Source organism: Drosophila subpulchrella, unplaced genomic scaffold (genome assembly GCF_014743375.2).
Source record: "Drosophila subpulchrella strain 33 F10 #4 breed RU33 unplaced genomic scaffold, RU_Dsub_v1.1 Primary Assembly Seq354, whole genome shotgun sequence".
NCBI lineage: Eukaryota > Metazoa > Arthropoda > Insecta > Diptera > Drosophilidae > Drosophila > Drosophila subpulchrella.
Genome location: NW_023665577.1, coordinates 9,643,352 through 9,655,954, shown reverse-complemented (window position 1 = coordinate 9,655,954; position 12,603 = coordinate 9,643,352). Strand labels below are relative to the sequence as shown.

At 49.7% G+C, this 12,603-nt stretch overlaps 1 protein-coding gene across 11 annotated transcripts in view; it reads left to right on the top strand.

Moving 5' to 3' along the window:
- The window catches only part of LOC119559996 (F-actin-monooxygenase Mical), a 44,907-nt gene that overhangs the window by 24,053 nt on the left and 8,251 nt on the right, over positions 1-12,603 (top strand). For 4 of the 11 annotated variants that reach the window (XR_005220984.1, XM_037873266.1, XM_037873264.1 and 1 more), the window contains exons 5-13: positions 704-2,394; positions 2,457-2,589; positions 2,658-3,157; positions 3,668-3,729; positions 4,383-4,649; positions 5,475-6,014; positions 6,351-6,614; positions 6,673-7,081; positions 7,150-7,265. Coding sequence is in view for 6 of the 11 variants with exons in the window: in XM_037873266.1 (XP_037729194.1) it covers positions 705-2,394; positions 2,457-2,589; positions 2,658-3,157; positions 3,668-3,729; positions 4,383-4,649; positions 5,475-6,014; positions 6,351-6,614; positions 6,673-7,081; positions 7,150-7,265 (3,981 nt within the window). In the remaining 5 variants the exon portion in view is untranslated. Of the gene's footprint in view, positions 1-703; positions 2,395-2,456; positions 2,590-2,657; positions 3,158-3,667; positions 3,730-4,382; positions 4,650-5,474; positions 6,015-6,350; positions 6,615-6,672; positions 7,082-7,149; positions 7,266-7,429; positions 12,518-12,603 lie in introns of all 11 variants that reach the window. The other 7 variants (XR_005220981.1, XR_005220980.1, XM_037873269.1 and 4 more) reach the window with 7 other exon arrangements.

The following is a 12,603-nucleotide window of genomic DNA, read 5'->3' as shown; positions in this document are numbered from 1 at the left end:
AATTGAAGTATAATGCTGCGGCCAGATTTGAGTTGTCATTTGAATCCGTAAGAAAAACAAAAAGCAATGCAAAAACCAGCAAGATGATGACAAGTTCAGTTTAAAAGCTCTTTGTTGGATTTCTTGGTGGGAGGAAAGAAAGGGGATGTTAATGGAAGTGCTTCTTTCAGCTCTCCGAGAATATTTAAAAAGTAAAACTTGTATTTTGTTTACATTTACATACGAGGCAGCAGTCCTTTATGCGTAAACATAAGATGGTTCGTTGACTTCAAAGGAGGTCGCAGTTTAGTAGGGTACTCAGTTTTGATTAATTATAAAGGATATGCTTTATAATCCAATAAAATTGAGAAACGTTTCATTTAAAGTGGATATCTTTTTAATTTAATCAAGATTTGTAGGCTATAAACACATCGTGAATGACCGACAACATGCTTCTTATAAATGCGCTTAATTAATAAAAATTAATTTGGCAGCCAAGACAGCTTAAATAAACTGATTTACGTGCATATTATAGACCCCGCTAAAAGTGAATGAGAAATCTGTCAGAAATTAATTAAATTTATGAACAAAATAAAAACGAGAAAGTAAACATGTGTTGTATTTCCCCAACTGCCATGTGCAAGTCTCACCGTCTAGTAATCGTAGTCGTCGTATCAAAGCACCCCACTAACTCTATGTCTTTCCACCCTCTGTCTTCACGCAGAATGAGCCGCCAACACCAGCGGCACCACCAGCAGCACCACCACCTGCCCCTGCACCAGCAGCAGCAGCCGCAGCAGCAGTTGCAGATGCCGCAACAGCAGCAGCAGTTGACGGCGCAGCAGCAGCAGCAACAGCAGCTCCTCATGGCGGAGCATGCGGCTGCCGCGGAGGCGGCGGAGCTGTTCGACCTTCTGTGCGTGGCCACCACGATGCGCCAGATCCTGGCCCTCCATCGGGCCATGTGCGAGGCAGTGGGTCTGCATCCCTCGCCGCTGAATGACTTCTATCCGCGACTCAAGGCCAAGGTGCGCTCGTGGAAGGCGCAGGCGCTGTGGAAGAAGTTCGACGCCCGGGCAGCCCATCGGGTCTATGGAAAGGGAGCAGCCTGCACCGGCACCCGCGTCCTGGTCATCGGAGCCGGCCCCTGTGGCCTGCGCACAGCCATCGAGGCCCAGCTGCTGGGCGCCAAGGTGGTGGTGCTGGAGAAACGCGACCGCATCACCCGAAACAATGTGCTCCATCTGTGGCCCTTCGTCATCACGGATCTGCGCAATCTGGGAGCCAAGAAGTTCTACGGCAAGTTCTGCGCCGGCTCCATCGATCACATCTCCATCCGGCAGCTTCAGTGCATGCTGCTCAAGGTAGCGCTGCTCCTGGGCGTGGAGATCCACGAGGGCGTCAGCTTCGAGCACGCCCTGGAGCCCTCTGCCGATGGCGGTGGATGGAGGGCAGCGGTTACTCCCGCGGATCATGCCGTCTCCCACTACGAGTTCGATGTGCTGATTGGAGCGGATGGCAAGCGGAATATGCTAGATTTTCGGCGGAAGGAGTTCCGCGGCAAGCTGGCCATCGCCATCACGGCCAACTTCATCAACAAGAAGACAGAGGCGGAGGCCAAGGTGGAGGAGATCAGTGGCGTGGCCTTCATCTTCAACCAGGCCTTCTTCAAGGAGCTGTACGGAAAGACGGGCATCGATCTGGAGAACATTGTCTACTACAAGGACGAAACGCACTACTTTGTGATGACGGCCAAGAAGCACAGTCTGATTGACAAGGGAGTCATCATCGAGGACATGGCCGATCCAGGGGAGCTTCTGGCTCCGGCAAATGTGGATACACAGAAGCTACACGACTACGCCCGCGAGGCGGCTGAGTTCTCCACGCAATACCAAATGCCAAACCTGGAGTTCGCTGTGAATCACTATGGCAAACCGGATGTGGCCATGTTCGACTTCACCTCGATGTTCGCCGCCGAGATGTCTTGCCGTGTGATTGTGCGCAAGGGCGCCCGCCTAATGCAGTGCCTCGTTGGCGACAGCCTACTGGAGCCGTTCTGGCCCACCGGATCGGGCTGTGCCCGTGGCTTCTTATCCAGCATGGATGCCGCCTATGCCATCAAGCTGTGGTCCAATCCCCAGAACAGCACACTTGGGGTGCTGGCCCAGCGGGAGAGCATCTACCGGCTGCTCAACCAGACCACGCCAGACACCTTGCAGCGGGACATCAGTGCCTACACCGTGGACCCGGCCACGCGCTATCCGAACCTGAACAGGGAATCGGTCAACAGCTGGCAGGTGAAGCACCTGGTCGACACGGACGACCCGTCCATTCTGGAACAGACCTTCATGGACACGCACACCCTGCAGACGCCGCATGCGGACACGCCGGGCAGAAGGAAACGACGCAGTGGAGGTCATTAAATGGTTTTTTTAAAAAATCTTGTTTTATTTAATAATATTGCTTTCTTCTTTTAGATCTCCTGCCCCAGGGAGCCACTTTGTTAAGATGGATAAGTGCCCAGCTGCATGCCCATCAGTTTGTTACGGAACTCAAGGAGGCTTCGGATGTTTTCCGAAATGGACGTGTTCTCTGTGCCCTTATTAATCGGTGGGTGGTCGTTAAAAACTCCATAAATTGTAGTGGCCTATTAACAGCTCGTTAACTTCCCAACACAGCTATCGCCCTGATCTCATCGACTTTGCTGCCACCAAGGACATGAGTCCCGTGGAGTGCAATGAGCTGTCCTTCGCCGTATTGGAGCGCGAACTGCACATCGATCGCATCATGAGCGCCAAGCAGTCGCTGGACCTGACCGATGTGGAGTCGCGCATCTGGCTCAACTATCTGGACCAGATTTGCGATCTATTTCGCGGCGAAATTCCTCACATCAAGCACCCCAAGATGGACTTCAGTGATCTCCGCCAGAAGTATCGCATCAACCATACGCACGCTCAGCCCGACTTCTCCAAGCTGTTGGCGATGAAACCGAAAGCCAAGTCACCCATGCAGGATGCAGTGGACATACCTACCACTGTGCAAAGGCGTTCAGTTCCGGAGGAGGAGCGTGCCAAGCGGCAGCGTCGCCACGAGCAGCTCCTCAACGTTGGTGGAGGGGCCGCGGGAAGCGCCGCCGGAGTTGCCGGGAGCGGAAGCGGAACGGGAGCCACTACTCTGGGTCTGTTGAAGATTACTATCTTACATCATAGTCTGGCAAAGAAATGAATCTCGGAGTGGCTGCTAGATGCGCATTTATGTCAAATTTTACCGTGGCAATAAAATCTTCCCCACAATTGCTTATAACCTAGATTAGTAGTTACCGATTTTGTGTAATTTGTAATTTACTAAGATTTTAACTGGCTTTAGTTGGCTTTTTTTAGACAGTCGTAGAAATGCAAACACTCTATTGGCATAGAACTATTACAAATATTTTGTTTATAAAGCAAATATGAAAAAAGTAGATGATTTGACTCGCTTGACAACTTTACTTGGAAGTACTGTATTAGACTTTTGTAGTAATGTCATAACTTTTAATAGCAAAGAACTATGATAAATATTTGTTTTTTAAATCAATGTAGGCGATTTATTTAAGTAATGTTTTATAGATGGCAAGCCACTCTAGAGGATCATATATGTTAATCCAAATATTTTTTAAATAATACTGATTGTTGATTTATTTTTGCCATAGGTCAAAACGATACGCCACGACGGTCGAAGAAGCGCCGCCAGGTCGATAAAACCGCCAATATTGTGAGTAAATGCTGGCATTATATTATATCATGGATTGGTTCATACTGGAATGTGCAGAAGGTCTGAGGAGTGCCTTTGCGGCTCTTATTCTCAACCGTTTGAACATTTTGTTATCTATACACATTGTGTGTATTTTTCTTTCATTCCATGCTCGTTACAAAATTGTTTGAATTCAGCTCTCTCTCATGTACATTCAATGAAATTAATTGTTAATCACAAATGTAAATCGCAAAAAAGACAAATTCATAAAACCAAAACAATCGAAAATCTGCTCCCAAGGTTCAGCTCCTGCTGAGAACAGCTCTCTGTCATGAAATCAGTAACGCCATTAGCGCATTCGAAACCATCAATGAGGTCAGTTCACTCAGTGTCCAAGTGTCCCAGTGTCGTCTACATATTCCATCTTGTGATGCGTAACCCTCGACCGAACATTACTAACGTAGCATTATCCCAAGTCACAGTCAATTAGCCAAGTAGATCTAGATGTCCGTTCTGTATCTGTATCAGTGTCTTTGTCCCATGCAAGAGCACCCAAAGCATCCCATAGTTCCCACAATCACTGTCGATCGAAAACAAAGACCCCTGACCCCAGAATCCGAACCCCTCCGAATCCGAATCTGTCCACTGTGTTGACTCTCACCTCTGCCGCGCAGGAGGAGCGCCAGCAGCGCTTGCAGGAGATCGAGGAGAATCGGCAGGAGCGGATGAGCAAGCGGCGCCAGCAGCGCTACCACCAGACGCAGAATTTCTACAAGAGCCTGCAGCTCCTGCAGGCGGGCAAGCTTTTGAGGGAGGGTGGTGAACCCGGGGTGGCCGAGGATGGCACCCCCTTCGAGGACTACTCGATATTCCTCTACCGCCAGCAGGCTCCAATCTTCAACGATCGCGTGAAGGATCTCGAGCGGAAGCTTCTGTTTCCCGTAAGCGACGAGAGTCTTCGGATCTCGCTCTTGCACGCTGCGTCCTCTTCTGTGTTTTTGTCTTGACCCGACCGTTTTGGTCCTGCGCGGACCACTGTTGATCCTAACTCTTGACTAATGCTGCAGTTCTGCCCCTAAAATTTAATGAAGAAGATTGAAGCAACTAACAAGTGTCTTGGCCAAAACGAATAACAGCTCGAAGAAAAGAGATTTTCTATAAGGTTTTAATCTTTAACATAAATGTTAAAAAAGGTTTTTAAAAATGTGTTTCAAGACAAAATGTTACAGTTTTGAATGGAATTTTCATTAATGAGTGTTAGTTTGATAATAATACATTAACATAAACACTTTGAGGACCTAGTCCTTCTCAAAAGAAGTGTTCCGTACCAATATATATATCCAGAAATGGGTATAGTACCCCTCAGAGATCGTTTTCTGGTTGCTAAATGTTCATAAACTGTTTCTAATCTTCGCGAATCGGCTCTAATATCTGCTGTGAAATAATTTTAGTTGTTTAAGAACTTACATTTGACTAGTTCAGTCTGCCAGAAACTAATTTAATATTCGCTAAGCTAAGCTCGTTCATTTAACCAGTCCAAATTGGACATTTTGTTAAGCTTACGTTCCGTTGTTTGCCTTTTGATTTGATTTTTTATGTTGATTCGTTGCTAGACGATCCCTAATCAGACTTAAATATTTATGCATATCTATAAATTTTAATTTCTTCAACCCTTTCCACTCCGCGCCCGAAATTTAAATTCTTAAATGCCCAAAACCACCAAAACCCAAAAACACGACCACAAACACACTACCCACCCACCAAAGGATCGCGAACGGGGAGATATTCCCTCGGCATTGCCTCGAACGGCAGATGAGCAGTTCAGCGATCGCATCCGGAACATGGAACAGCGTATGACGGGACGCGGTGGCCTGGGCGGCGACAAGAAGCCCAAAGATCTGATGCGGGCCATCGGCAAGATCGACTCGAGCGACTGGAATGTGCGCGAGATCGAGAAGAAGATCGAGCTCTCGAAGAAGACGGAGATCCATGGGCCCAAGGGCCGTGAGAAGGTGCCGAAGTGGAGCAAGGAACAGTTCCAGGCCCGTCAGCACAAGATGTCCAAGCCGCAGCGCCAGGACTCGCGCGAGGCGGAGAAGTTCAAGGACATCGACCAGACCATCCGCAACCTGGACAAGCAGCTAAAGGAGGGCCACAACCTGGACGTTGGCGAGCGGGGCCGCAACAAGGTGGCCTCCATCGCGGGACAGTTTGGCAAGAAGGACGAGGCCAATTCGGATGAGAAGAACGCGGGCAGCAGCAATGCCACCACCAACACCACCAACAACACAGTCATACCCAAATCTGTGAGTAATTTTGTGTTCACCCACCACCACCTCCTTGTATCTATTGTTTCGTTTGGGTTCCATTGTTATCGGTTTCCCCTGTGCTATATTATATTTGCTTTTTGCTTTGGTTGCTTCCTGTGGTTGCTGTTCACTGCTGTCGATGATGTTGTTAGCGTGCTTTAAGCAAAAGTCTAGGCAATCCTTCATAAAAACAGTCATATTCATCAAGCCACACATACTCATTTGTACATTACACCCACCGAATGCAAAGCAAACGTTAAAGAGTTATTGTTAATTGTGAATTATATCTACCTTTTGAAGACCATATAAATCTAATTTCTTAATTTAATGTAGAGTTCCAAGGTGGCTTTGGCCTTCAAGAAGCAGGCTGCCTCCGAAAAGTGCCGCTTCTGCAAGCAAACCGTCTACCTAATGGAGAAGACCACCGTGGAGGGTTTGGTTCTGCATCGCAATTGCCTTAAGTGCCACCACTGCCACACCAACTTGCGTCTGGGAGGCTACGCCTTCGATCGGGACGATCCACAAGGTCGTTTCTACTGCACCCAGCACTTCCGGCTGCCGCCCAAACCCTTGCCACAGCGCACTAACAAGGCCAGGGTGAGTATATATCTGGGATCTTAATAGTACAATGACTAACCTTGATATCTTCCTTTAGAAATCCGCTGCCGCTCAACCAGCCTCGCCTGCCGCACCACCAACTGCTGCTGCAGCTGCCTCTGCTGAGCCTATGGACACCACTCCACCCAGGGACCAAGTAGATCTGCTGGAGACCTCGCGAGCCACTGCCTCCGCCGATGCCATGTCCGATGACGAGGCCAATGTCATTGATGAGCACGAGTGGTCGGGTCGCAACTTCCTGCCCGAGTCCAACAATGATTCCCAATCGGAGCTATCTAGTTCGGATGAATTCGATACAGAGTCGGACTCGGAGATGTTCGAGGAGGCGGATGATTCGCCTTTCGGAGCTCAGACCCTCCAACTGGCCTCGGATTGGATTGGAAAGCAGTACTGCGAGGATAGCGATGATTCTGATGATTTCTACGATTCTAGTGAAGGTATTGCGGGTGAGTGGGCTCACAAGGGGAAGTTTTAATATCAAATAGCTAATATTATAAAATGCTTGTGATTTCAGATGATGGTAAGGATGACACCGAGGGCGAGGAGTTCAAGAAGGCCCGGGAGTTGCGACGCCAGGAGGTTCGCCTGCAGCCGCTGCCCGCCAATCTGCCCACGGATACGGAAACCGAGGTGGGTGACTATTTACTATTAGGCCTTTTGGCGATGGGGAGACTAACCTTCTCATTATTCTCATTTATTTTCCTTGACTCTCTTACTATTCATAATAATTTCCTTCTCTTGGTGTTGGTTTCAATATATGTCCTTAAAAATCCGAATAAATTCTTAAAAACTAGAAACTTAAGTTAAACGTAGACAATAAAGAGAATGTGGCCGACAGGAGCTCTCTGAAATCGGGCAATTCTTTTGAGTCCGCCCGCAGTCAGCCGACTACGCCCCTGACCACGCCCACTCGAGTCGAATTAGAGCAACTGGAGCGGAATGCTCCTCGCAAGTTTAGCAGCGAGATCGAGGCCATAAGCGAAAAGCTGTACCACATGAACAACATGGTCAAGATGAATAAGGACCTGGAGGTGCTGGCCAAGGAGAATCTGGTCAAGAGCGACATCCTGCGCAAGCTCACGCTGAAGGAGAAGTGGCTGGCGGAGAACGCGGCCATAGCAGCTGGCCAAAAGGCAGTTCCAGCACCAAGCTCAGCTGCTCCTCCACTCCAACCTAAGTCCAAGTTCGATGAAAAGTTCGAAAAGGCGGTGAGTCCCCTCCAACCGGTGGTTGAAACTAAATCCAAGCCGGTAATAGACTTTAATCTGGATGAGCTGAAACCGCGCAAACCCAACTTTGAGGAGCGGCCCAAGGATCAGCTGCCCAGGCCTGAGGGTTTAAAGAAACCACCCCAACCAAAACCCAAGGGCAGCAGCACCAACGTGAGTCGCTCCAACAGTTTGAAGAGCAACGCCGGCACCGGAAGTCCAAAGGTGAAGAAGAGTCCCATTCCCGGCAATAGCAAGATGCAACTTGAAGGAATCTTAGGCACCATCAAGAAGATCCAGCGCCAGAACAGTAGCGATATGGATGAAGATATGGATGTGGATACCGAGGGGGATGTCGAAAGACCACCCAATAAAGAGCTTAACAGCAAGCTAAAAGAAATCCAAGCCAGCAGCTTTGCCGGCACCATGGATCACATTAAATCCCAGCTGACGATGCCCACGGTAAGTGCCCAGGCACCAGCCTCCATGGACCTGTCCAAGTACTTCCCCAACCAGAAGCAAGAGAAAAGCACTTCGAGCAGCACCAACAAAAACCAGGTTACCCTCAAGGATGTCAATCTGGCCAAGTACTTTCCCAGCAGTCCGGCTCCACAACGAAGAACCGTTGAGACGGTGGCCGATCGACTGAAGAAGTCGCAGACTGAGGCTACTCTGGCCAAAGCCAAGCTGCAGGAGGAGAGGCCCAAGAACCAGGAGACCAAAAAGAACCCAGAGAAGGTGGTCGATTCAAAGCCAGTGCCACCTAAGCGACAAGCCTCTTTAGATACCTTTAGCTTAAGGGATCATCAGATGGATGGAGCACTGGACCTGACCAAAAAGAAAGGCCCCGCGAAGGCGTCCTCGGCGGTCAAAAAGCCAGCCAAGTTAGGAAGTACCACGACCCTGACGAAAGCCACCGCCACGTCCAAAGGAAAGACCATTAAGATTGTCAAGAAAATCGTGCCCAAAGGAACCAAAGCCAAAAAGGCGGCGGCTCAGGAAGCCGCTGCAGTCGAGGCTCCTCCAGAGAAGCAGCCGGAAAAGGATGAAGCAGAGCGAATATTGGATGAAATCCTGGGCGATGGGGAAACACGCTCACCCAGCTCCGAGTACCAGCGTTTGTTTCAGGATGAGAAATCCCCCAGCGATCTGTCCGACAACATTGATCGAATACTGGAGGAAACCGGGCTGGATCTAGAACTGGGTCTCCCTAAACGTAGTAGCAAGAAACTGCTTAAAACCAAATCCCTAGGCGAGGGGGAGTTCGATCTCAAACCTTCGAAAGAAAGACTGACTGGGGTACAGAACATCCTGAAGCGTTTTGAGTCCATGAGTTCGGTTACTTCCCAGAATTCACAGAATAGTGATGAACAGGCTGCGTTCAAGCTACGCCGAATGGAGTCCACCACCAGCAACCTGAGCAGCTTGACCCGCTCCAGGGAATCCCTAGCCTCTGTCAGTGATTCCATGAGTGATTTAGAAAAAACCATGGACTACCTGCGTAATGAATGGCGGAATGAAGCTACGAACTTCCTGCAAAAGAAACGGGATAATTTCTATGCAAAGAAGGAGGAGCAGCAAAAGGTGGTGCAGGCTAAGCCCAAACCAGATCCTTTGAACGATCTTCCTGTGCAATATCGCGACTCAAAGTTGGCCAAGTTCTTTGGCCTGGCCACTCGTAAGTCACCCGAGAAGAGAAAGTCTCCTATTAAGAAAAAGAAATCCCCATCGAAAACGCCAAAGGTGACCAAGGCGAACAACTCACTGGAGGAGCTGGCCAAGATCGGTAGTGTTCGCCAGGCCAAGCAGGCTCAAAAAAAGACCCTAAAGCATATAGAAACTAAACCTCTAAAGCCAGCCAGTCCCGTTCCCGATGATTTTGAGATTCTGGATCTCCTGGAAAAAGCCACAGAGGCTAAGGAACTGGAGCGTTCCAAGACCAAGAGCCCAGCTGTGGAACCGATTAAAGAAACGCCAATAGAAGCTATAGTAGAAACCCTCTTGCCAGTCGAGGACATTAAGAATCTACCCAAAACCGGGTGTGATAAGTCCTCGAACAGCTCACGTCGTGGCTCCCAATCCAGTTTGGTGATGTCGCGGCGACAATCGGAGATTTCCCTAACTGAGAAGCTCAACCAGGAGGCACTGGTGGCCCTGAGCCACCTAGAAAAGGAACGGGAGGCGGAGCAGGTGGATGAACTGTTCCAGAGCATGGTGGAGGAAATAGAACAGGAAGCAGAGCCCATTGCCATTGCTGAAGATCTTCCTGTGGAAGATGACATCGATGTGGATTCACTGTGCACCACAATCAGCAAGAGTCCCAGTGCCCAGCCAGTTACTGTGGTGAAACGGGGTAGTTCCGAGGATCAAAGCATTGAGAAGCTTTTCGGTCACTTTTCCGACGAGATGTTGGTGAATGTGGAGTTCGATTCCAACGATGAGCTGGTGGGGATCACACCAAGGGCCACACTAGTTTCCAGAAACACAGCCGATCGTGATTACCTGGATAAACTGGAGTCTTTGGAGCGCGATGAGGAGACTTTCCAGCCGGTTGTTAAGGAGAAATTCAAACAGGAAAATGACCAGGATGAAGTGGATAGTCCTCACTTCCCATCGCGCCCACAACGCAGACCCAAAAGTAGTTCATCTTCCAGTGAACCGTCCCTTCCAGTGGCTCCCCAAAGGTTAAAGAAGAAGCTCTCGAAAATAGATCCCGAGGATATGGCTCCTTCTGTGCAGGATCTTCTGCACCAGGTTTACATTAAGAATGTCCAGCCTCAGGTAGTGGAAGTTATTCCTGTGGAAGGAGGGCAAACATTGAGGTTCCCTAGTATGTTAACAGAAGATGTGATCGAAGTGGATCATCCCAAAGAGGCATTAAAAGAAAATGACTCAGCTCCAGAAGAGATTAAGATGGGGACTGCAACCCAACCGGAAGAGATTCCTTTAGCTATTCTAATTCCTAGCAAACCCCCAACAAGTCAGAATAACTCAATCAAGAGTGAGAATTCCTCTGGAAGCAGTCTAGTGGAGATACCAAAGATAATTACGCCAGCCAAGTCGAGTAGCGTGGATAACTCCTCAGATTGGGATATGGAGAAAATGCCTGCATCGCCTATGCCGCGGAGGAAGCTGCTCCAAAAGCAACCTCCAAACAAAGTAGCCAGCAAGGAGAGCTCCTTGGAGTGGGACATGGAGAAGCTGCCCAACAGTCCCATGTTGCCGAGGAGGAACAAGATGCGGCCCATATCTCCCACCACTAGTTCCGTCCAACTTCTAAATAACCTAACCTCCGATGCGGATGACGAGGCGGCACAGCGACGTATCATCCAAGACTTCGAGCAGGAGAGACGGCAGGCGCTAATCAAGCGGGACGAGAATTTCGAGGCCATTGCGGCAGAGCAACGCAGACGCGACTCCTTGCAGAGTAGTAGCAACTCGAGCAGCAAGCGCAGTTTGCCTCCTCCAACTCCTCCGATGAAGCTGGGCTCCTCCCGACGCGGCACCACTCAGGACACAAATCGCACCCAGGATACGGGTTCCCGGCATGAGGGAACACCACCTATGTTCAAAAAACTGGATGTCGATGGCAGTGGGACGTCAATGGACTCCACTGCCTGCTCCACGCGGCGCAGCTCGTTTGCATTTATAGAGTTACAGGACAATAAACCTGTGATTGTACCTATGCCCAAGAAACTAAAGCTTCCAAAGCCAGAGGCGCCGAGGTTTGTTCCCGAGCCAGTGGCCATTGATGAGCCCGTGCCTGAGGTGTTCCAGGGCCGAGCGTGGCCCAAGCCGCACCTTGAAGGGGAGGTGGATCTCGAGGATCTGGATGAGGAGGATCAGGCAGAGAAGCTAAGGAAACAGCTGCCCGAATACGCTCGCTCGGATTCTCCTCCATCGGCTGCTTTTAAGAATCGCAAGTGGCCAGATGGGAAGACGGTCTTTGACAAGCGTGCTGAATCTCTTGAGGAGGAAGATATATTCGAAGGATTACTGACCTCAAGGAAGAGAGGTTCTCAAAGATTCAAGGATAAGCCGCGCTCCCAATCGCCACAACCTTTCAAACCTCTCGTCAACAGCTCCCGGCAGAGCTCGAAGTCTTTTAGCGACCTTAAGAAAGGACCGTCATTACAATCCTTGTCGGCGCAATCCAGTCAAGACACCACGGACACCATCTCCACCACCACCACAGTGGCCACAGCTCGTCCAGTAAACTACGCCAGCTTTGGGGATCCCATGGACGCCAGTACACAAGCTTTGCTGGATCGCAGCAAACGGTTACACAACCGCAAGAGGGATTTCGTAAATGAACGGGTGGTCGAGCGTAATCCCTATATGAGGGAGGTCCTCCGGAGCACGGATCGCAGGGGATCGTACTCCGATGTGGATGAGGACTTGACCAGCTACCGGCCAAGGCACTATGCTAGTTCCACGCTCAATCGTTTTCCAAATACCTCAACCAGAAAGAGCAACACATACGATTACCTCAATCCAACTAGTGATTACCTGACTAGAAGAAGCTACAACCTACCGACCAGCACCACCTCGAGCAGCTACTATCCTTCGACCACGCGCAGCTCCCACCTGAGCGACCTCTTCCGACGACGCAGCCCCACCAGCGGATCTGGATCGGGATCCGCGTTTTCCAACTACGGCAACAAAGAGTCGTGCGTTATCTCCTAGTCGTTAGCCCTGAACCATTGACCAATGCAGCCTTCTCTCTTTTTTATTTTTATCGTTACCCCGTTGTGGTCACA